General features: G+C 36.8%; 1 protein-coding gene across 3 annotated transcripts in view; it reads right to left on the bottom strand.

Annotated features, from left to right (window-relative positions):
* CRIM1 (cysteine rich transmembrane BMP regulator 1) overlaps positions 1–25,393 on the bottom strand; it is a 170,933-nt gene that overhangs the window by 88,049 nt on the left and 57,491 nt on the right. For all 3 annotated transcript variants that reach the window (XM_027735057.2, XM_039385889.1, XM_039385890.1), the window contains one exon: positions 43–285. In XM_027735057.2, the coding sequence (XP_027590858.1) occupies positions 43–285 (243 nt within the window). The remainder of the gene's footprint in view (positions 1–42; positions 286–25,393) is intronic.

The raw sequence follows: 25,393 nt of genomic DNA, 5'->3' as shown, positions 1-25,393 counted from the left end.
TCAGACAGAAAAACGGGAAAATAAAATTGTGTCTGCTTTTACCTGGTTTGCATTCATAGAGGTCACAGCATTCCCCTGGCTTTCCTGATGCCTTAGAAACCAATATATTCAAGTAGCCGGGTTGGCAAACCTTCCTCAAGCAGCCTGCAGGATTACACACACAACGGCTTGGGAGTGGACAGCATTCACCAGGAGGAGCATAACCTTCAATCAGGATGGAATCTTCTGGACAGCGAGGAGAAAACTGGACCTCACAGCGGGCCTTGGAGCAATCAGGTTTCTCTTCTGAAAGGGAGAGAAAAATCAGCATGCCATATGTGTCAGTAAAACACTGTAATAATAATGGCCTGTCTTCGCGAACGAAGATTTTTGGGAAAGGTCATTAACCCTTCCAGCCTGCGCAGTGGATTTTTTTTTTTTTTAGGTGAGACACAGCGTGCGCTGAACTGAGCCCACCCTTTAGTCCTGAGGTTCATCTGCTGGGGCCGAGCAAAGCTTGGACAGTGGCAGTGAGGTCCCCAGGATGTAGGTTTGTTTAGAGTGACCTTCTCTTAGGTGGATTGCCTACCAAGGCTGACGAGCTCCACCTGCCCAGGGGGCCGGGAATCGAACCCGGGTCGCAGAGGTGAGAGTCAGGCACTCTAACCACTAGACCACCAGAGGCCCCGTAAAACACTGTACTGAAGCTGTAAACACGAACTCAGCTAAAGCTCCCTTTCTTCTCTTCCCCCAAAACAGTAAAAAAAGGAAACAGCTGCTGCTGAACTGATTAGTAAAACTTATGGAATATACTTAAAAGAACTATAGGTATTTGCAAGATGACAGTTGCCTTACGAAGTATTTTACAAAATTCTAATTTGTACAGTGTGCGTGACTGCTAAACCCACACAGCCTCAAGAACAGCTGTGAAGCTACACGGTTGGCCGGGACATTTAGAAACAACTTGTCACATCATGTCAGCTCTGAAGTTCATACTTATACTTCAGTTTCTGAAGATTTTGGATTATGAGCAACTGATTTTAACTGATTGATTTATCAACCTGGACTGAGCTTTCACTTATTCAAAAAGCTAGTTAAAAGCTCAACACCTAATATATTTGCAGAGTCCATACATTAGCAGAAGAGGATTTTTTCTGTACACGCTCCCATATTCACATTAGAAGCATTGTTCCTATGTACTTTTACAGCTTTATCACTAAGAGAAGAGGTTTGACTATGGTGATAACAAGGTTTGATGATGATCCTTATGGGTCCCTTCCAACTCAGGATATTCGATGATTCCTCCATGTACAAGTATTTTATATTTTTTCTTACAAGTAACAAAGATTACTAGCTTATATGTGCTACTAGATAGAGTCATAACTCTTCTGTTATAGTTAAAAATCCCACTATTTCCATCTATCTTCAAAACAGCCTTGACCAGATATGTATTTTGCCCAGAACTTTAAATAACATTTGTAAGACCAATGTTTTTCTGAAACCTACCCTTATGTCTTATCTGCTTTATTAAACACTGTTCAGACTGAACATTACTGGTTAAAGAGGTTCACTGCAGAAAGCTGTAAAAATAATAGATAACATACTAGTTTCAGTATTTTACTGATAGTCTTTAGTTTACGGATATAACAAAAGGCTTGATATTTTAGCTGATAAAATTATTTTTGTTTTCCACTACATGTAGTTCAACATTTACAGAGAAGTGATAGAACTGCTGCAGTAGCAGCCCTTGTACTTATGATAAGACTCTTGATAGACTACTTGTACTCAAGATAGACCCTTAAATTCAAACTGTTCATTGATCTGCCTTAGCATTATGCATCCAGCAATCTTCTGATTTCCATTGTCATGCAGTCTCTCTCATGAAAAGACAAGTTTACCTACTATTTTTTACTTAACTGCAATCAGATATATGCACGTATCTATATGAAGATATGCATTTCCTTAAGGTCTGCTTGTACTTGATCAATGTAATTGATCAAATCCAAACAATACAGATACAATTTGACCAATGCAATTGGTCAAATACAATAAAAACTGTGTTTGACTGAATTGGCCAACTTTCAGAATGGCAAGATTTGTCAGAAATGCATGTCAAACTCTTGGAATTCTGACTATTCAGGACTCTAGATATATCTCTTTTGAAGACCTATGCAAAGACTACTGTTGGAGTTGGTAAGATCACTTAGCAAAAATATGAAAACAAGGATATATCATAACCAACATGTAGGACACATCACAAAAAAGAAGAGAGAAATTTAAAGTAGAGAACCATGACAAGTATTTTTGTATGAAATGTTCACTCAGTGTTTCAATTATCTTTGATAGTGTTTTCCATGTCATTGTGCCCAACGCAGTTAGTAGCAACAAAACAAATAAATAAAGCTAGCATCTCTTTCAGAGGAAATGGTTTAAACATAACCACCACCTTGCAAATATATGTTCATGTTTTAATACCACGTAACATAACACCAGTAGATATTTAGGAAACAAACTAAAGGCTTTCTTTTCAATCCAGTGTCACTATAACTGTTGTATTTCATAGTCCTGAAAACCCTACTAATAACTCCGTACTAATACTAATGTAAATATCGTGCTTCCAAATTACATCTCAAACTATGTACATGTTGAAAAATTCCCTTTCCAGCATACAAATGCAACTGAGCAACAGGAAAGTCAAATATATTAACCCAAGCTGGATCAGTCAACAGATAACTTTCAGCTTCCCAAACTCCAGCCCACAGCAGAGTCAAAAGCAGGCTAAGAAACTTTATGCATATCATGATTTGATTCTTGATTTAGATGTAATTTTCCTTTATGGAAAAGAGTTACTGGTTGAAATGATATGTGGTCAGCCATAAATTAAGTGTTTTCTTGTACACTCCCTACTTCATATATTTGAATGTAATCTTTATCTAAAACATGAAAATCCTGCAGCTCCAGGTCTGACATTACTATATGTTAGTTAAAACTTTAATCTGCTAGCATCATGCTACTGTAACTGCATCCTGAGTCCAGAACTCACTGCAATATAAGAAGGTGGGAGTTCAGTTTTACTGCATTTCAGTAAAAGCTGATGAGGGCTCCTCATTTTGATACCAACTTTGAATAAAAGAGACAATACTTTTAAGCAACCCATTCAGAAAAGTTTCAAGGTTTTTCTTCTTGTTATCTCAGCAAATGGTAAGATCTCTATCCACAGGGATTCATTATACTAAATTTGTTTACCTTTTCACTACTTCATCGAAGAAGGCATCAAAATTTAATTTGTTCTCAAAATAAATTACAAACATTAATACAGCCATAAATGTCACTGCTTTAGCCGGATTCCTGATTTAATTCCATTACATACAGCTATTTAAGATTTCATCAGAGAAGAAGAATTGTTTAATAGCTCTTTTTTCCTTTACTAACAAACAGTTCTAGCCCTTACAAAAGGGACACATAAGAAAACACATAAGAACAAAATAATTAAAAATGCATCAACAGCCTCAAAAGACTGAAAGGCAGGGTAATGGCAAGCTGCATTCCACAAAAAAAACAACTGTGAAATCACTTGCCAGTGATATTTCTGCTAACTTTGCCCCTTTTATACACCAACAGACTATTTCAAAGCAGCTTCTCAATAGACCAAAGTAGATTCACAACAATAGCCTACTGCTTCTCAAATAGAATATGTCAAATATGTCAAATAGACATACACTATGAAGCACTGACCTGTCTCCTAGATGTTGTTTTAAGCTACTGTATATTATACAAATCAGGATCTTTGAACCAATGTCTTCTAAGTCAGACAAGGCATCAGGACTTAAACTACATTTTATTATCTATTCTGATAATAAAATATAAACAAATACTACATGTCCCTAGAAACAGGAGAACTTTTTTTTCCAAAGTAGTGTATCAAACCTAAAAAATTAGACTTTTGAGCAAAGGGAGAACTATATAGATATGTGACTTACTATAAGATAAATTAATACAGCAAATATATACTCATTTCTGAATAATGAGGCATCTTAACAGACTACACTACAAGAAGATACATGTCACATTCCCCTCATCCATAGTGCAAATTCCTTCACAAGAACAATTTCATCCAATCCTAACTGCATGGAAAGACAGAAGAATTGTTATAGCAGATATCTGCTTTTGTAACTAAGAGGTTGTACTCAGGACACTTATCACACAATCTCCCTGCTCAAGCAGGGTCATCCTAGGGCACATTGTACAAGACTGTGCAATACCTCTTTGGACAACCTGTTCCAGTGCTTGGTCACAGACATAGTAAAGTTCTTCCTCATATGCAGGTAGAATTTTCTATGCATCAATTTCTGCCCATTGCCTCTTGTCCTATTGCTTGGCATCACCGAGCAGAGCCTGGCTCCGTCCTCTCAACACCCTTCCTCCAGATACTTACAAACATTGATGAGGTCCCTCTCAACATCTCTTCTTGAGGCTGAACAGGCCTAACTCCCTCAGCCTTTTCTCACCAGAGAGATGTTCCAGTCCCTTAATCATCTTTGTTGCCCTCTGCTGGACCCATTCCAGGAGCTCCATGGCTCTTGTACTGAGGAGCCCAGAACTGGACACAGAAATCCAGATGTAGCCTCCCAAGGGCTAATTAGAAGGGCAGGATCACCTCCCTCAACCTGCTGGGAATGCCCTTCCTAATGCACCCCAGGACACCATTGGCCTTCTTGGCCCACAGCTTGCTGTCCACCAGGACCCCCAGGTCCTTCTCCGCAGAGCTGCTTTCCAGCAGATGGGTCTCCAGCCTGTGCATGGAGTTATTCCTCACCAGGTGCACCCCCTGTGCACGGGGTTATTCTTCACCAGGTGCAAGATCCTGCATTTGCCTTTATGGAATTTCACACGGGTTCTGTCTGCCCATCTCTCCAACCTGTCAAGTTCCTTCTGAAGGGCTGCACTCTGACGTATCGGCCACTCCCCTCAGCTTTGTGCCACCAGCAGGTTTTCTGAGGAGTCATCTGCCAGTTCATCCAAGTCATTGATGAATAAGCCAAACAATACTAGGCCCAGTATCCACCCGTGCAGGACACCACTAGTGACAGGTCTCTAACTGTGCCACTGATCGCATTTTCTGGGATCTTCTGTTCAGCACCTCACTGTCAACTCATCCAGTCCACACTTCCAGAGTTTGCCCTAAGAGGTTATTGTGAGAAAATGTCAAAAGCGTTGCTGAAGTAGAGGAAATGGAAAAAAAATATAGAACTTAATCACATTTCAGTCTCTCCTTTAAAAAAAAATGAAAGCATTAACAAGGAGAACAATCACTTGTCAAGGATGCATCCATCAAGCTTCTCATAAAAGTCTGAACTGATAACCTACAACCCACAAAGAAAAACTTAGATGGCTGCAAACACTGCCTTTATGTTCCAAAAAGGAGCATTTCAGATAGCTACACAAAGAACAGAAACTATCAGTTGGTTTTCTGACGGGGTTTCTCTGTGGGACGCATTCTCTTTATAGCCTTTCATCAAACACCATTGATGCTGGAAACATTTTGGTATCTCTGACACCTCAGAGCCCACAAAGGATCTCTACACAGTTAGAGTCTGGATCAATCAAGTTTTTACAAACTACCTATTCTGCGACAGAGAATTTCTTTAAGAAATTCAGAAATGTATCTGGAAATATAACATTTTTCATAAACTGAACACAATCCAAACAGGAAAACTGACATTTAGATGAATTCCAAATAAGACTTCTATCCTCAGAAACAAACTTAATCCCTATTCTAAAAAGCTGCCCTACAGATCACTTAATATAAAGTTCTTCAGTTTAACAGTGACAGTGCAAGTCTTAGGTATAAATTACTACTGGTACCAGTTTTGCATTTCAAGACAAACTTTACTTTCTGTAGGTCTGAAGGATCAGGCTTCCTTGCTGTTACTTTGCAAATAGGCTGCAAAAAGAACCTGCTGTTATTGAGCACATGACAGAAGACACCCTACAATTACCAAGAATCATCTAAGTTACAATGTATAACTGAAAAATAACAGTTGACTAAGTTACAATGTACTATGTGCTTTAATATTAAGGCAAGGATCATTCACTTAAAAAGTCAGGATGTCTCAAAAAACTTTCACATTTTTATCTCAGAAGTGCACAGAAAAGTTCAGCATCTCAGAAGTCAAGGCATAACAGCATTCAAACTGACTTTTCACTGCAAACACAGTATATTTGTTATAAAGTGCATGGGGGGAGAATCTTCAAATGATAGAACAATAAGAAAGAAATCAAGATATGGATTTTTTTCTTTCCATTACCTTTAGAAAGAGTGCCTCATAAAGCAACAGCTATAAAGCCAGAACTTTCACAAAGTTTCTCCATATCAAAAATTAATACATATTTTTAAAATTATGTTTACCATGACCATAAAAAGTTATTATGGGGGAGTGGAGTTATAATGGCAAGTTAATAAAGTCGTAATGTTGAAAGTAATGCTTTCTCTGAGAGAAGGCAGCTTCTTTACCTTCCTGAAAGGTATTACGCAATACTCAAACTGGATACTAGTTTAGATATATTTTTATTAAGAGAGTCACTGAATATAGGAAGGGGTTTTTTATTTGTTTTGTTAAAGTAGAGTAGTTGTAACAAAATCCAAACAAGCATACACCACCCCCACTCTCATCTTTGTTAATACCAAAGCACTACAGAAATAAAAATGGCTCCTCAATGAAAATTAAACACTTCGCTTTCACCTCTGTTTCAAATTCTTTTCCTTCACTATGTTTGCATGCTCTGCTTTGACATGCAGAGAAAGTATATGCCAAGTTTATTTAATGAGAAAAGCAGAACAGTTAAAGCATTGGTTAGTACAGTGAAAGGATCTTAAGTTATAATCTAGTGTGGGAGAAATAGAGAAGAAAAGCCCCAATAGGGGTGGGAGGGTCTTCTCATTCTTCAGGTGAAAAAGAACAGATCCATGCTTCTCATGAAACCATTTCAGAGAGGGATTTTTATCATTTTGTAAAAGTGTCATGGGATGCTGTTACTTGGTGGTCACCATAGAAACAAGGACAGAATGTTTTATCCGAGGAGGGGGCTGAAGAGAACTATCAGATTCGGGTTCAAACGCTTCCACGGAGATATTTAAACTGTTCTACACCTGCTTCTTTAAAACCAAGTTTTTAATATGTACACATATGGATATACACATATGTACATACACACAGATGGAGGGAATGTGTTGTTTTTTTCTGTTAGGTCCCTACAAAGAATACAGAATAAGAAGCATTTTGAAATAGCCAGTTTCATATGTTATTTTTCAGAGCAGTTCAAAACAGAATGTTTCATCAAGATGAACATTTTGAATGACTAAGCAAAGTAATGCACTACGGTTGGCAAAGGTGCTTTGAAGGCACATGTTGTTCAGCTTTGCATTTTTGTTTCACTGTAAACAATTTTTGTGAAATCTAGGCTAAAATACAGCCACTTTTACTGTACAGTCTTTGAAATACATTCCAAACAATAGGCATACTGTATTGTTATACAGTGACAGGAAGGAAATATTAAAAGGATTAGGGATAAACAAGAAAAATGATTACCCAGCTGAAGCAGTCAGACAGACAGGGATCGATATTGGAATGCAAAATACCCAAAAGGATTTTAGAGAATCAAAAGGGCAGTTATAGTAGATTAAAAAATGAGATTACCTTACACATACAATATGCACAGTACTGTATACGGATGAACTGCTACAAATAAAATAAAGGAACTACAGCCTGACCTTTTACCTAAAACTGAACTTTATTTAAAATCAATTCTGTTTTCTAAACAAGTCTTGCTACACTTTCCAGCATTCTGGCACCCTCGGGTTTATGTACTACACAGTGGAGCAACCTATCTAACTCATATTATATATTATCTTCTTGTAATATAACAACAAGAGCCTGCAACTAACTTGGGTTAAAAAAGTCACATGCAAAAAGACAGTCGTAGATACCAGTTGTATGAAACATGCACTCATTAATACTCATCTTTGCAACATGGTATTCAATATAGATTTGCCAAAGACTTTCCATTTCAAGGACCAAATAACCAGAAAAAAGGGTTATACCGCTCAAGAAAGACAATAATCCCATTTGGATAGCAAAGCTATTACAATGTTATAATTCCAATTCCTGAACTAGTTTCTATTCCTATACTAAAAATATTAAAAAGAAAGGTGCTAACTCAAAACAAAACAAACAAAACCCCAAACCTCACACCAGAATTGCAAACAATCCTGAGCCCAGACTGCTGTCTTCCAAAGGAAGAGTTAACAGACTCAATGAGGACCTGTCAGACACCTGCATCTAAATGCAAATGCAAGTTCTATAAAACTAATAACGTCTGGGGCAGTAGTTACATTTGGGTTCAGACCTCCCAGCTCACAGCATTCCTCTGTTAGGCTTAGAAACAGTCAGGTCTTGAAAACTCAAAGGTAGTTTTACTTTTCCTCCATTTAATTAAAAACCTGCTTTCAGTGGGTATGCATTAGCTTGACACCAACAAGTTAATCCAAATCAATAATGGACAACATTAGCTGACAGAACTGGACATAAGCCCAGTCCACTGCACAGAACACAGAGGAAGGTGTGCCATCCCAGGGGCAGGATCCAGTTTTATTGTTAACTGCACTGCTTTCAATAGCAATAAAGCACCTTTAAACTTCAGTAGTGAAAATCCTCCAGAAGTTAGCTGGAGAAATGAGCAGACAGCTAACTACCTGCAATCAGATTAACAGATGTGTTGCCTCTAATGTAAAAAAAATAAAAATTTAAAAAGTGTTTTCAATACTGTTATGATTGGAATAACACTGTACATTGTGATTTCTCTGTATAAGAGAGGCTATTACACTGGATGAATGGTACTACTCCTACTATTGCTCAATCTTTTTATTGGCAAAACAACTGAAAATTCCAAAGGAAGGAAGAGTATGTAAATAGTAATGAGGTGATCTCAACTAGAGATTCAAGACTTTAAAGAATATCAAATCATTTTGGAAGTAAACCAAAAATGAAAACACTAAATTTATAATCAGTATAGACTTCAACAACATACAAAAATGTACACCAGTAATAAATTTACCTAAAGCAGAAAGTATTATTTATTACAACAGTATATTCAGCTGTGAAAACAAAAGTAATGCTGAATGAGTACCAAAATGATGATAAGTACAAGTATTTGGAACAACTCTGCTTCATACAGCTTGAGAAAACAATATAAGCTAGCTGATATTGGGAGAAATAACCATAAGCATTCACTGAAGAGGTACTGCAACACACATCTGCGACAGGGAGGAAGGGATTTGAATTTGAGGACATACTGTCTACCTCACAAAGGACAAACCTCTGGAGGCAGCTCAGGACGTAAGGAGTACCAAACAACTTGCTTTACCACATAATCACACCCAAAGTAGTAGTCTCAAATTGCTGTTTGCTTCCTAATCAGTCTGAAAACATAAACATAACAAGAACCCAGAAAACAATGCACCACTTGCATTTGCAATAAATGCAAACTACAATAAAAATAAAACCATGATTTTACAAAGAATAAGAATTCACATATGTATGAAGCTAGCAGTTGAGATTGAACTGCAGGCAGGACAAGTTTTCTAGAGCTATGTTACAATAGCAACTGAGTTGTAAACATTAACTTAGAAATGAGGGCTTTGATATTCAAAGAAATGCAATTTTTTTTTTCCCACTGAAATTGAATCAACTCCTGTATGCCCTTCAGTATTTTGTTTTGGTATTTTAATAAAAATAAATTTAAGATATGTTTTATTTTAGTTCTCTCTGATATTTTTTAATGTCGAAAAAAACCACCAAAACCCTAAAAGCCAAGGCCACACACAGTAATGCAAGGGCCTAAATGCCTTAAGATACTTCTGGAAAGTAAACTCCATTATGCAAACTAGTTTTCCTAGCTATTATGTTCAAAATGCCTCTGTCTGTTTCTTACCAGCTTAACCTCTGTTTCTTAGAACCTTAAGCACATATTTTTAAAATTCTCTCACAAAAACACTCAAGATGCTTAATTATCAGGAAAATCAACACTGTTCAACATTTTGTTCTTCTCTTTACTAACCTAAGATACCACAGTCATCAGAAACTACAAAGAGAAGTTTCCTTCTTTTAGGCAAGGAGAAAGTGACCACTTCCAATGTTGAAGGCCAATACCCAAGTGTTTCAAGACATTTTCACACTCTTAACTGCTATGGTTCATCTCTCTTGACTTCTCTGGGTTGGCTTCTTCTTAAGTTCTTCAAAATACCCTGTCTAAATTTAGAATTTAAACACATTTCTATTATATAAGGTTTCCATATAACCAGAGATCTTCCTGAATTTTTACTTCTTTTTCTTTATCTTTTTTTAACATTAACATTTCTGTTAAATTTGTCTCCCTAGAACCAACTACTGTAACTGTTTCTTTGCAATTAATTAGTTACCAAACCTGCATAGTTATGGAATAAAATTCCTATGCATTACTTAGGACAGCAGAAAAAAACTCTACCCATAATAAGAAATATGACAGCAAAACAAAAGGGGACATAATAATTTAGGTGAAATCTATACTGACACAGTAAATTTTTATGTAAAAAATTTTGGTGTCTTGCAATGTAGAGATTCTACAAACTTTTTACCATGATTCCATTTACCAGAAAAGTTGTCAACATGAAGGGATTTAAACAGTCCTCCAGAAAAAGCAGGTATCAGTTTTTATCAGATTTATTTTTGCAGAGAAATGACACTTAACAAAACTCTAGTTAAAAGCATTTCACTGAATACGGAAATGGTGGATATTCCACACATAACATTATCTTTCCTCCAAAGACTAAGTCTTCTAATAAGCTGCCATATCTGTCACTAATGCATAACCATCCCTCAAACAGACTAAAGACCACACAGAACTAGAGTATGGGAAGGGGAAATGAGTTGCTCCACTCTGCAATACTGCCACACAAAACTCCATGTAAGAAGCCAGGTCAGTTTTAAGACAAACTGAGAATCTTGAAATATCCACAGTCGTTATTCCTCAAATAGTCACTAAACAGGTGCCTGCACAGGGCTATGCAGGTGCATAAATAAAACATCTGACGATACCAATTAAACACAGCTTCACGTCCATCACACATTAAATGCTACTAGATATCACCACCCTCTTGCAGCATCCCTTATTCTACCTCAAAGCAACAACATCCCACAGAGAGAATTAAATGTCAAAACTACAAAAAACCATAAAGTCAGAGTTTACACATCACTGAGCTTCTGTTAACACTAGTACAAGTATGTTGCTGACTGCAGTAGTCATTAAACTTGGACCCCTCTGCTTCAAGCTGGATGAAAGCCAACACCTTTTATTACAAACAAAAGACAGCAAGTCTGGAAAGAGACCAACAATCCTATGCCAAATATATAAAAATAATCTCTCAATTTCAGAATGTTGTTGGCTGCAACATTCTTCAACTAGATTCAGTTTCTGATCTCATTTGAAGCATACACTTGTGTATTACATACCTGGAAAGTTTGTTTCCAAGAGCAGCTTAAAGGGGAATGATCTAGATGACTGCAAGTATGGTAATCTGTTTTTCCCCAAGTGCACTGTTTGGTATTACTTTTTTTTAATCATAACTAGTAAAGTGTACCACAAATTACCCTGGCTCAGACATTCTTTCTGATTCTTTACCCCCTGCTTTTCTTATTCTTTCTTCTTCATTTATCTTTCCTCTTAAAATATCCAGGTCTTTTTATGCCCTCTTTAAAGCGAACCTCAAAAACTCTTTACTTCACATCTTTTCTAACATGTCTTTCTTACTATACATCTCCATCAGTACAATACACAGCAACATGGTTTGTGTAACAATCTACCTTAATATAAAATACTATTTTCCCTTACACATCAAAGATAAGCATATTTGTGGCATTTTGCATACCATGACACAACTAGAAAAAGAACAAACTAGGAAGTTCAGATGCAGAAGTTTTAAATTAGAATAGTTTCTTAGGGCACTTTGGCTAAGCCTCAAATGCAGACTAAATTTACAAGCACTAAAATGCAGGTTACATACCTTTGTGGAACATTATGCATAGTGACAGAAGCTACTGACAGAAAACTTCAGATAAAATTGTACTTAATAAGTAAAGTGAAGCAAATTAATATTATTTCCATTAAGATTCCTATGATGGCACCCCTTGCACAGGTTTGGGAGTCAGTCACCCCCAAAGCCATTTTTAGATCAAATTTAGTGCAATGCATGGCACAAGAATTGACATGCTCAATCTACATTAATCTTACATATAAAAGTTTGCAGCAAACATGCTAGTTAGAATTTTAATTGGGAACTGTTGCAAACAGAATAATTCTACTGCTTGAACTAGACTAATAAAAATAGATGAAGAAAAGAGTTGAGGTTGCTAGCAAACACTAGGAAGTCATATCTCAAAAGATGCAATAATCCTTACAACCGTGATACTGCAGTGATCATATAAACTCACACTATACATTTAAGAATTCCCAAGGTTGAGAACTCATTCCTTCATACAGAACAAGCTGAGAACTGGCACTGCAGGAGTCAGCAAAGCCTGAGCAGTGCTGACCAGGTGTCATGGCTTAGGGCTGGTATTGCCCAATTTAATACTCCCACTGAAAACCAGGACACCGCTCCCCCTCCCTCCTCCTATTGGAGGCATAAAAGACAAAGATCATGAGTTAGGAGCAATTTACTGGAAACAGCAATGAGACAAGAAAACGAACAGTAACAGCAACAATATTAATAAGAAAAGGTATAAGAAAAGACACTATTCACACAGAAGAAAACCCCAATAATAGACAACATCAAAGGCTCCCTGCACCACGTTTTCTCGATCACAAGGAAGCTCTTCTCCCTGGAAGAGAGTGCCTTTTCCCCAACCCCAGCAATGATGTGAGGTGGTGGCCATGCCCCCTCCCAGCTACCACAAAAAAAGTAATCCTGTCCTTGCTGGAACCAGGACACCAGGAAAGCCTGTTCAACAAAATAACAGCAGAAAGCAAAAGCTACCAAATAACCTTATCAAATACCACAGACACTGATGCTTACACATCTCAAAGTGAAGATTTCTTTTCCCCTATTTATTTCCCCCTATTTATATTTATATAAAGAGAAAACAAAATCTAGTATTAAATGATGAGGTGTCTCACATGACACTTAAGATGTCATGTGACTCCTCCACGGTACACTTCAATGAACTGTAAATCAGCAGCACCTAAATGAGAAAGAATAAAAAAATGCTTCTCTACTCTCAAAACTCTTTAGTTAAAGCAATTGGAGGTGCTAATTGTTAATGAAGGCAGTATTAATGAGGTGATTTTAAAGGAGACTTTTCATTAGCACAACTCAAAATGCACACATTTTTCAACAAAAAGAATAAGGTGCATAACATACCACTGAGTATTACTGCTGACAAGCAATTCTCCTCTAATCTTTCTTCTGATCTATGCAATGAATGCACTTTCTCAGCATAGAATAAATACTTGTTTTCATGGAGCTCTGGATCAAGACATACTAAGAGTTATCAGAAGTCTCTGCAATATAAGCATGCAGGAAACACAAGTTTAAGTAATACTAATATCTCAAAAATGGTAAAATAGGATGCAAATAGGTCAGTTCTGTCATCTGCATGCCTTCTGAAGTATGCCTCCAGAATCTCATCAGCATAAAAGAGTAATTGAAATACAATAGAAGAAAGTTAAAAATTTCACTCTAAATTTCTTACCACATGCATACCTTCCCCACACACTGTGACCCACTAATGCCTTAGATGAATGCTTGAAAGGAAACAAAACTAGAAAGTTTAATAAATCTCTCACATACTTAACTTGCAGTACTGATTCTAACCTTACACTTAACCCAGCTGATGTCCTATAATATAGGATTTTAAATATCACTTTTAACACACTAACCTTCTCCACTTTCACACAATTTTCCTGAATTATGTTGTAGATTCCAAGACATTTTAAAATATATTTAAGCACCAACTATTTTGGAAAAGAAAGCTAAAAAGATAAAATTAAACTGAGTAAATTTCATGTTCAGGCACAATTTCTATTATGTTGCAAAACAAGCAAAACTTAGATCACACATAAAAGTGGGCAGTAGGACAAGCTTAAATAACCCGTAAATGCACAATCAATGTCTTTGGAAGTTAATTATTTATGGTGCAAGATTTAAGAACAAATCTTCAGTTAGCATAAATTGTCCTAGATGCTTGACTTAGTAAGGATTTAAAAATACTTGTGTGTATTTATACTGTCTCATGACTTGCACATTACAACATGGTAACTAAGAACACTGACTTAAAACAAAATCAAAAAACAATAAAACCATCCCAACAAAACAACAAACAAAAAATCTCACCTCCAAACAAATTTTAAAAAATGCATCACAAAAATAGAACAAAATGCACAGAAACATACCAAAGGAACAGAGAGGCTTATATAACTAACTGGCCAAACCAAGAGGCATCAAATGTATATAGAAACGATACTCCAATGCACAGAAAATTCAGAAGACTTAGGACCAAATTTTAGTACCACATTTAACTGGACTCAGTTTCTTTCTATTCCTAGTTTCAGTAATTCAGACAAGCCATTTTGGTCATTTCACTCCCCAATTTACCATCCATTTTATCAACACAATTGCTTCATAAGTGCAGGGGAACTTGTTCCACATGTGATATCATGCTTCATGCAACACACAATCCTTTTTTCAGTTAAGATTCCTAGACGCTACAAAAAAAGCCCCCAGAAACATTCCAACCAAAAATACCCCCAACTTTTTAATATGTACCTGAAAATGCTATACAGCTGCCAGAAATTCTGAATATTCAAGAAAAAAAATGGCAAAGTTTTTCTTCAACAGGAAAATTGCATCTGAGGATTCATCCTTTACTAGATTCAGCTGAAAAGAAGATAACACAAAGTACTATCAAATGCACATTTACTGATCAGTCACTGGTAAGTAGTTGTGAATTGCAGTTTTGCAAAGAAACTTCCATTTACCCAGTGTTTGGTAATCAAAATTCAGACTAAACCAAAGTATGATGTATCCATTTTTCTTCTTTAAATTAACACTTAAGCCCTAAGCTATAGACTCACATGCAGTTAGACAGTTTGCTAGAATCATATTATTCTTATTGGAACAAAACACACTTCAGTTAATTGTTACCGAACAAGTTTTTCAAAAGGGAGCTGCTTCAAAGAAAAGGTAGAAGAGCCAACACTGTCCCAGCAGTGTTTTTTCTCTACAGAGTAAATTTTCAAGCTGTCTCAAATGTATAATAGGAAAGAAGATATAGATATAGGAGATACAGACAGCAGCAAAACCAACTGCAGAGTAAGAAGCAGGCAATGTATTAATGTCTCATAGAAACTACCTGTTCCAACTGTCATCACACAAAGAAACAGAAAAACAAACCCTAGCAGGTAATAAGCAGTCCAGAACTGCTCTCAAGAATTATAAGCGCTACTAAGTAAAATTTCTGAGCATTTTCCCTAAGGCAAGTAATTTCCAAACTGTCAAACCAGTTCTGAGACCCTCCATCACTTTTAGTGAGGATCTGTCCTTTCCTTACTGCAGGGTAATTCCAGTCCAAATGGACATTTTGAGGTCATCTGGTCCCACCCCTACTCTGGGCAAGGCTGATGCTGGCTGGTCAGCTGCTCAGGTCCAAGTGAGTTCAGACAACCCTGAGGATGGTAATTCTACCTCCTCTCTGAGAAGCTTGTCCATCTGTTAGATGGTGGGATGTGCTTTTTGAGGGCAATCTAACTGGTATGTTCCTTGTTGTAGCTGATGTCCAATACTTCTTATCCTTCCACTGTACACCTTGGTGTATAGCACCTAGCTATAGCTCTTCTCTGTAACCAAACAGGAGGCACCCGAAGATAGCAACAAAGTCCCTTCTGCTGCTTCCTTGTCTTTAGACCGAACTAAAAGTCTCCTGCACGCAGATCGTGTTCCCCAGCCTCCTACTCAAGCATCCGTCTTGCATCAGGGATCCCAAAGCTGAACCTGTGCTGCAGAGAAAATGTGAAGTGCCCACCCGGCTCTGCTGGCCGCGCTCCTGCTCGCAGGCTGCAGTTGGCCGCCTTCACCGCCAGGGCACACTGCTGACCCGCGATCCGCCGCCTGCACTGACAGAGCCCTTGTCGCGATAAAGCACCGCTCCTGCCTGCGACAGGCACGCTTCTTCCCTGGACAAGTTCTCACGAGGACAGAAAATCTCTACAATGAGTAACACAGTGCCCCACTGTGGGATTTTAATTATTAGTAAAACATTTTAAGGTAGATTTTCCATCCTATCATTGCCACCAGCCAAATAGAAACTTCAAAGTCTTTAATTATTTTACTTTGGAGCTAGACGTTTATGACCAACAAATGTGATAATGGAAGTTCAAAGACATGTATTTTTGATCTTAGATTCAGTTTTTATCCTCTCTCCATCTCAGTTATGTCTCCTGAAGCTGTTCAAACGTTCAGGAGTAGCATAAGTGTACTCACTGCAAAAATTAGAAATTATTTTTTTCCACAAATTACAACTGCAGTGGGGATTTTATGTGCTCCTCATCTCTTAAATTGTGACCTGAATTCAACTTTACCTGTAGTAGACAAATCCTGAATAAAAAAAGAGGAAATTTTCAGAGTACTACATTTTGTTTACTGCTCTATTAATAGAGAAGTATTTATTATTTTTTTAGGAATTCCAGCTTGTTTGGGCTATGAAGGAAATAATCCTGTCTAACATTTTGTAATCTAGCCTTTGCAGTTTGGTATGCAACATAGTCTCCACATATTTTGATCAGATGCTCTTTTCTGCCCTTGATTTAAATATTAGCTTTGAACTTAGCTTAATTTGTTAGGTAAGAGAGAGCTATATGGACACTAATGTGCCCATAAGTTTCCTTATGTTAATACGTTCTTCAATAATTTACTGACTTGATTTGACTTAAGGGGATAGTGCCAGAAGCACTAGGGTGAGTTATGACAACCTTCCCTCTCATCTCAGCATTGCTATTTCTAGTAGTTAAGCATAGGGTGCAGGGAGGTGTGCTATTGTTCAATACAATTCTGTACTGAATAACAACTGAGGAGAAACAATAGTACTCTCCCCCTCAAATTCCAAGTCAAATTTTCCCCAAATATTTAATATAAACTTAAATTACCCCAGAAACTCATCTGCTTCCAAGCAAAAAGCCTGAGACCTAGGATGCTGGCATATCTAAGAGTTATATCCTCCACCTTCACTCAGTCAGTGCAGCCCCTCTTCAGACGCCTCCTCTTGTCCAGGCAAGTCTGAAAAGACTACAGCCTTGTTTATACAGGTCAAGTAGAAGGCACGTCCCAACATACCAAACTTTGATACAACAGGTTACATTCTTCCAGCTAAACACACCCTCCTTCACTAACAACCAGTCTTGCTATCACAAACTTTTGATTACATTGAGGTTTACCACACATGTTGTGGTAAATCACAATGACCAACAGAATAGCTAGACAGATATGTATTATTTATAGCTACACTGTGTTTAACTAGTTTAATGACTAGCCTACAGTAACCTTGTCTTCTAAGAACCCAACATAAGAGAGCAAGACTTCCAGTAAAAAATAATTTTCATTTCTACTACAAAGCCCTTTGTCAAGACTTGGTTGTGAAAAACACTGGAATAAAACAAATACACTTGTATTCATACTCATGGTCACAGTTTTGTGTTGCCCTGTAATACCAGTCACATGGATGCTCCAATAGTGGATACAGTTATTATTACAACACATAGCATTGTAGTAATCATCTTAAAATAAAGTTGCACAGTGGCCAGCAGTAAATGGGTGACATTTATTATGCTAACAAGGCTCAGATGCTATAGCTACATCCCTTTTGAGGTTCAAGAACACTATCATGTTACAGTTAGATAAAAATAATGATCTATTTTACAATGGTGCAAAATGAAAATTATTTTGGTAAATTTTTAATACCTCTGTTTCTTTCAGAGATTTCAAGTATTGTTTTTCTTTATATATATAATAAATTAATACATTATTATAATATCTAAAATAACTGGTGTACTAATATATTTTTATTTTTATACATACATTAAATTCAGATCTGTATACTGAGCAAGAGTAAATAGGTAATGCATCACTTAAGAATAAGAACACTGGAACCTGTTATGTTCCCTTTTAGAGTTAGAAGTACTTGCAATTTTTTTGGTTTTGTTGTTTTTTAAATAGAAAATAAATACTCCTTGGACTTTAAAAGAAAACTTACTGAGGACATATTGACAGGACACTAGAATCTTGTATATTAAAAATAAAGACTTTGCATATTAAGCAATACCTAAACATCATCTTTCAGCATATGTCTGTGCGGAGTAGAGAGATTTCAACTCTAGCAGGCTCACTGCAGTCTCAACTTCACTAGAGGGATTCAATTTCATGAGCAGTAGTATGAAACAAATAGATTTCTGTAATACTTTAGATGCCAGAATAAGAAGTCAAAGTGAAACACAGAAGTAAACTGTCAAACCTAACATGAATATGGTGAAGTCTTCAAATACGCAAGCAAACTCTCCGAGCACACAACATGCAACTGGCAGATCTTGAAAGCATGTGAGAGTCTAGATTACTACTTCACTTTAACTTCAAATGTTCAGCAACCAGCCAAACCTTTCAAGACTTCCTTTTGATAAACCTTCCTAAATGAACTGAGAACTGAAGTTATGTCATGGTTTTATCCCAGTAGGCAGTTTAAGCACCACACAGCCACCGGTTCACTGCCCACCCAGCAGTGGGGTGGGCAGAGAATTGGAAGGACAAAAGCACAAAAAACTCATCAGTTGAGAGATAGAAACAACTTAATAAGGTAAAAAGGAGAAGTGTAAAAAGAATAAAAACTCCTCAAACAAACCCCCCCACAAATGGTGCAGAAAACCCACAGCTGCTCAACAACAGCCAACTGATATCTCCAGCCAGTCCTGGAGAAATGGCAGTGCTGGCAAACCTCCCCATGTTTTGTTGCTGAGCATGATGTGGAATACCCCTCTGAGCAGTTGGGGTCAGCTGACCCAGCGGTGTTCCCCCTCAACTCCTTGTGCTCCCCCAGATGACTTGATAGTGAGGTAGCATGAGAAGCAGAAAAGGTCCCAACTCTGTGTAAATGCTGTTCAGCAATTACTAAAATAACAGTACATTATCAACACTATTTTATCACAAATCCAAAACATAGCCCCATACAAAGTACTACAGAGAAAATGAACTTCACCCCATTCTAAACTAGGACAAGGTAACACCAGAACTCAGCTTGCAAGGTTGTATCCCACTGAATGCAAACACAGGTTACAGCTTTACCCATCCTGAAGTACACCTTTTAAGAGATTAACCTTCTCTGGTAATTCTGAGATATTCCAAGAAAATTAGAATTTAGTTAAATACTGGATTTTCCTATTAGAGGAATGTTTTCCCTGCCAACTCAGTTGGTTTCCAGACCAATTCTATCCATGCTAGTTTATGCATTTCTAAGCCCTACTACTGTTGCCTAGTAAATAATAAATAATAAATGCAGAAACATTTTACTCCATGACAGAAACAGTAAGAGTTCTAAAAACATATAAAATACAAAATGCATCTATAGATCCTTCTAAATGTAACTTTACATGTACCCCATGAATTCAAGGACTCTTGATCCAACACTTCTTTTAGAAAGTTGCATTTATGTTTAGAATAGAATTTGCATCATTTGGAACTGTATTAATTCATGAATAGGAAGGGTATTTATTACATTCACCATAGATTTACAATGCTTGTAAATATTTTCTAACGATAAAACCTTGCAAGATAGAGGTTTCTATCTGGACCAACACTACAGTGAGTCAAGACCTAATTTGCTTAGTAAGCAAATGATAAATACATGAAATCTGTCAATTATTCCAAGCTTGGATTGCAGAGACTGAAGGTACAAAGACACAAACCTTCACAGATCTTCCTTCACATCTTCTCTTCAAACACCTGTCCTTATCACTCCCCCATCTGTTCTAGTTCTTCCTTTCTGAATTCCTCCCATTTCCTCATCCCAGTCACCTCATGTTTAAAACTTCCTAGTCCTCTCCCTCTTCCCTCCCCTTCTTCAGATCCCATCCCTATTCCATTTAGTTAAAACAATCTCTTTCCACACATTGTCCAAGTGCAAGTAGAGAACAGCCCAAAAGTCTGTCCTTGCTTTCAATCCTTACACCTGACAGAGATACAAGACTGCATGAAATCCTCCTTTGCCTTCTCACGTCCAAAAGCACACTGAATCCTCAGAGAACTAAAACGGGAAAAGTTTTTTCTTAAATCTCTACTGAACCTTTGCAAACATTTTCTGAATGGTTTATATCCTGGCCAACTACAACCAATGTCTATTTTGACATATAATGCCATATCAAAATGTAAAGAGACAGCTGATAAAAGAAAGAATATAATGAATACAGATTCTCTACCAGTTATCTCCAAGTAGAAAAATCACCGGTGCCAAAGTTAGATTTGAGGTACAGAGTTGTTCTGAGAAAGCTTTTGGTGGTTTGGGTTCTTTTAGGGTTGGTTTTGTTCTTTTGGGTTTTTTTTAAATAATGAACATTATACCATACTCAATAAAAAAACCCAAAGAAAACAAAACCTAAACTGATTATTTGCTCTGGGATTGTACTTTGTTGTTCTTACTTTGGTTTTAAATCATCCAGAAGCAGATGTAGCAAGAAGCAATTCAATTTACATGTTTGAAGTCCAGCAATACACTACACATTTAAAGACAAAAACATTTAAATTGCTAAACTATCTCAACACCAGTCATAACTCCCTCCCTCCCTATCTCTCTCACGTGGGAAATGCCACCAAAAACAGAAGAGCAGAGCAACGACCAGGGTAGCTTTGAAAGTCTTTTTGTCCTGTACCATACAATGCACACAGAAAGAAACACGCCTCATCTGTCATCTTAAGACTTTTAAGTGATACATTTACCTAGGTTTAAAGGTATACATGAAGAAGCAAAAAAATTAGAACTCACCCTTAGCTGGAAAGCAGATTTGACAAACACAGTGCAACAACAGACAGACAGAACCCAACAACTGTCTAAATACCTTTTGGAGACAGTAACATAACTGAGAGGACTAGTAACACCAAATTTGCACCTGAAACTTGATATAAAACAGGGTCCTGACCGAGTCACTAACATATAGAGAACTAAACACCCAGTGTACTTGCACACTGTTTCACACAGCATGGCTGTACCAAAACCCAACCACATTAATGCCCTAGTGGCATATTCCACTAAAATTCAGGTAACTTTGGTTGTTGCTGGTTCTCTTGAATTCATCGGTATTGTGCTAGCAAAGTTATCCATAGTGCTTACACACATGGACCACTCTTTCTGAGACAAATGTATGAAAATGTTATGCTTTTAGTAAGTACTTTATAATTGCCATATTGGTTCAGCAACAAACTGAAAATGGGCAGGTCTGCAACTGTACATTTATTCTCCTCAAAACTTCAGCAAAACATCAGCAAATGAACAGTGAAGGTCAACTCAGATTTTGTATAATGACATTTTCACAGAATAGCACAAAATGATGAACTCTTTACTGAAAGGAAAAAAGTTGCAACTATTGCAAACAAAACTAAGGTGTTAAGATTATGTACTGCACCTGAGGTGTGCTCTTAAAAAGTAAAAGTAAGTTAATTGTAAGGACTTCACCTCAAACATCACAAGCTAGCCTACAGTGATCGAAGGACAGAAAAGTACACACAAGCAGTCACACCCTAAAAAGTAAGTAAATTTACACTTCCAGCTTGCACTAAACACTAAGATAAAAAAAATGTCATTTGCTGTCTGTGATTTTATTTTTTTAAAATATTGTATATATACATATACTTAGAAGTATAAATTAAAAAAAAGGCATGCTTTCAACCTAATTGCATCAGATTTCAAGAAAACAAATTTGTAGCACGAAGAAGGAATGAGTCTACTTAAAGACTAAATGCATCCTCCCCATTAAATTACGGGTTTAGTTACTGTACCAGGCACGATACAATTGAAGCAACTACACACATGTATGAACAGAGAAGCTAACTGCATAATCCAATGAAGTATAAAGCACAGCAATTTCTTTGAAAAAATAAAACCACAATACACAAGAATGATGACTAAGAAGGCTTTGCCCAAATATCAGATAGTAAAAGCTTGACTTTTTATTACAAAAGAGAAATTTATAGAAATACCTTCTAGAACACTAAATGAGTAAACAGCAGAATGACTACACAGACCCGAAATGATTGGCAGGATGTGACACCATGTGCATGTGATTTCTATCTTTGCAGTTTCCAGTAACAGAGGTTATAAACATCACATAGACACAGAGCTAGAGTTCCTGTGGATATGGGAACAACCAAATCAACATACTTGAACTAAGTTTCCAGGCTCATACCAGAGTTACAATCTTAATACCAAATGAAATTGACATTTTCATAATAAGAATTTCAAACAAGATAGTTTTTTTTATTTCCCATTTGTTAGAAATAGCAAATATAAATAGCCAAAGAAAAAAGTTATGTTTCAAAGCTTATTCAGATTAAATATGATTTTTTTTTAAATTTTACTTCAGATTTTCAATTTGTCCTAGAATTGGTTTTCCTATGCTGCAAAATTAGCTTACTGTTTAATAATTTTTCCCCAAAATTTTCTCATTAATTATAAAAATCAAGGTTTTGAAATTATTTAATATTCATATGCATAGCCAGTAACACCTTTTCATATTTAAGAGCAAAGAAAATATAAGTAGAAATGTACATGCAATGTACAAACAGTCACCGGGAAAAATATTTTACTAATTCAAGCTCTAAACAAATATCATTACATACAATGTTTAATATTCTATTTTATATTAAAAGTGGAGAGAAAGTAAATAAATTACTATATCTTATTTTGAGACAGTTGTTAATGAATAAAATTGTCAATCTGTTCATATAAACATAAGGGTCAGGCAATTGGAAATGTCCACATTTTGTAACATAAGTTTATTTAATCCTGTATACATAGTCACTTCAGCATCACTATATAGCAACTTCATTACATATAAAGAAGTCTGCCTTAATATTACTTTACAATAAAGGAAGTTAAATATAATTGATTACAACAAAAAAAGTGCAATTGATATATTACTCGTTTAAGATTGTTAGATAAACAAAACAAACACCACCTCTGTTCCATTATCATCACCAGTGCATTTTTTCTCACCACAAAGCATACTGGTTTTTCCCAGATACTTCTGACCATTCTAAACTATGCATAACATTTGAGATACATGCACTTTTTCCTCTGAAAAGATACAGAAGCAATGGACTACTTAGTTGATTTCTTTAAGAATTCAAATGGTAGGAAGATTTCTAAACAAAGAAGCTAAAAGCCCAAAACAACAAACTCTGCTGCTTATCCTAAAAAGACCCTTCTCTCCCCCTTCAAATACACACATGCAAATCCAGTATTCTGCATCAGTAGCCTTTTATGTCCCTGAAGTTCATATTATAAAAACAAAGGCTTTCAGGAAGCCCCTGATACATCAGGTTACACAACAGTGCTACATCATATGATGTAATTTCAGTCAGATGGGTCTATAGGTTTAGTCTATGTTGTTTTATATATATATATACACACACATATATGTATACACACACACACAGGTATATGAACAAAAAACCTGCAGAACGTTATGTCATTCTGGAAAACCCACTCATTAAAATCATCATTGAATTTGCTACAATATTATTCATATATCTGCTACTAATAATAACAGTTATGAAATGTATTGGTAGATTTTTGTTCTGTTTTCTATTGTCACTGGGGGAAAAAAAAGAGCTACCAGACCTGTATCTCCATAAAAACCATGCTACATATTTCCAGAGTATTGAAGTCTCTTCAATCATATTCTCATTTGTCTGCATCACCACAAATGTGGATGAGAAAGAAACACACATCAAGATAAATCAAAAAAGCTTTACTGTATTCAAAAGAAAAGGTGTTTGCTATTGCACTGGGCCTACAGAGGTAGCCAAGAATGCCTCCCTCAGGCAGCACCACTGAAGTAGGCTACAAGGAAATGAACAAGAAATACTCGATTAAGCAACTTAAGACAGAACAGTTACTCAGAGGTACAACACCTATGTAAAGAGTTAATTATGTTTGATAGGTTGTGAGGAACAGCACAACTGCAGAACATGGCAAAGACTGAGAATAATTCTGATCTTCAAACCAGCAAAGCTGGATAGTGAGAACCATTGGCGTTGACCACAGGCATTCCCTGAGCAAACTGGACTTAGTCTCTTCACAGCACCAACAGCACCACAGAAGCCACATGAAGCTAAGAAATAAAATATGTAGCTAATGGAAAAAAAGTCAATGTGTTATCAGTCTGCCACAGAGTGTGGTGCTGAAGAACATGCTGACCGCTGTCAATTGAGAACACATCAAAACAAAACCGCAAGCAGGTCGAAGTCTCCTTCACCCCCTGAGCAACCCTCAGCTGTAATTAGCCCACCAGCTCTAAGCATATGCTTTCTCCATTAAATGTTATTGTCTGAAGCAAACAAGCAATGAATTCATCCACATTGTCCATAAAACCACACATAGGAGAAAAATTATTCAAATTAAGTTCTACTTTGATTTTTAATGACAGTGATATAAAATATGCAGATCTTACTAGAATATCAGACAGATATTTACCATCAGATGTGCAAGAACCTAGTTTGGGAGAAGTTTAAAGGACTGGAGAAAGTAATAAAGTTGAGAAGGAGTACCATACTGTGTAAATAGCTTTTATTCACTGACGCAGTAAACACAAAAATCCTCCCTTAGTGAAAGGCAGAGTAAACAGAAGAGGATTAACGCCACAGTTCAGATTTCTACCTGAAGGCAGTGCCAGGGAAGACATCCGACCGCATCTGACCGCCCACACTGCTGCTACAGGCAGCCGGCACCACAGCTTCACGTGGAGCAGAGGGAAAGCTGGCAGGGCTGCTTGCTTGCTTACATCCCCAAACAATCCTAAGCTGGACTCGGTCAGCATCCTTGTCCTCAGTGGTGTCTCAGCAAGCCAAAGCAGTTTTGGCCACCTGCCCACTATCAATTTCCCTGCAACAGAAATCGCTCCTGTTGCTTGCTGTGAAGTCAAGCGCTGCAAATAACTGTGAGCACACACCTACCATTTCTCTATTTGATTAGTTTTTTATAGTGGGATTGAAAATATATGCAAAGGTAATTTTTATACCACCTTCAGTCTTCAGTCTAATAATGAAAAACATTTCAAGGTACCTTTCTGACCA

This window comes from Pipra filicauda, unplaced genomic scaffold, assembly GCF_003945595.2.
Source record: "Pipra filicauda isolate LSUMZ 115617 unplaced genomic scaffold, ASM394559v2 scaffold448_size536912_pilon, whole genome shotgun sequence".
Classification (NCBI taxonomy): Eukaryota; Metazoa; Chordata; class Aves; order Passeriformes; family Pipridae; genus Pipra; species Pipra filicauda.
The sequence above is the reverse complement of the archived record's forward strand: the minus strand, read 5'-3'. Positions and strand labels throughout refer to the sequence as shown.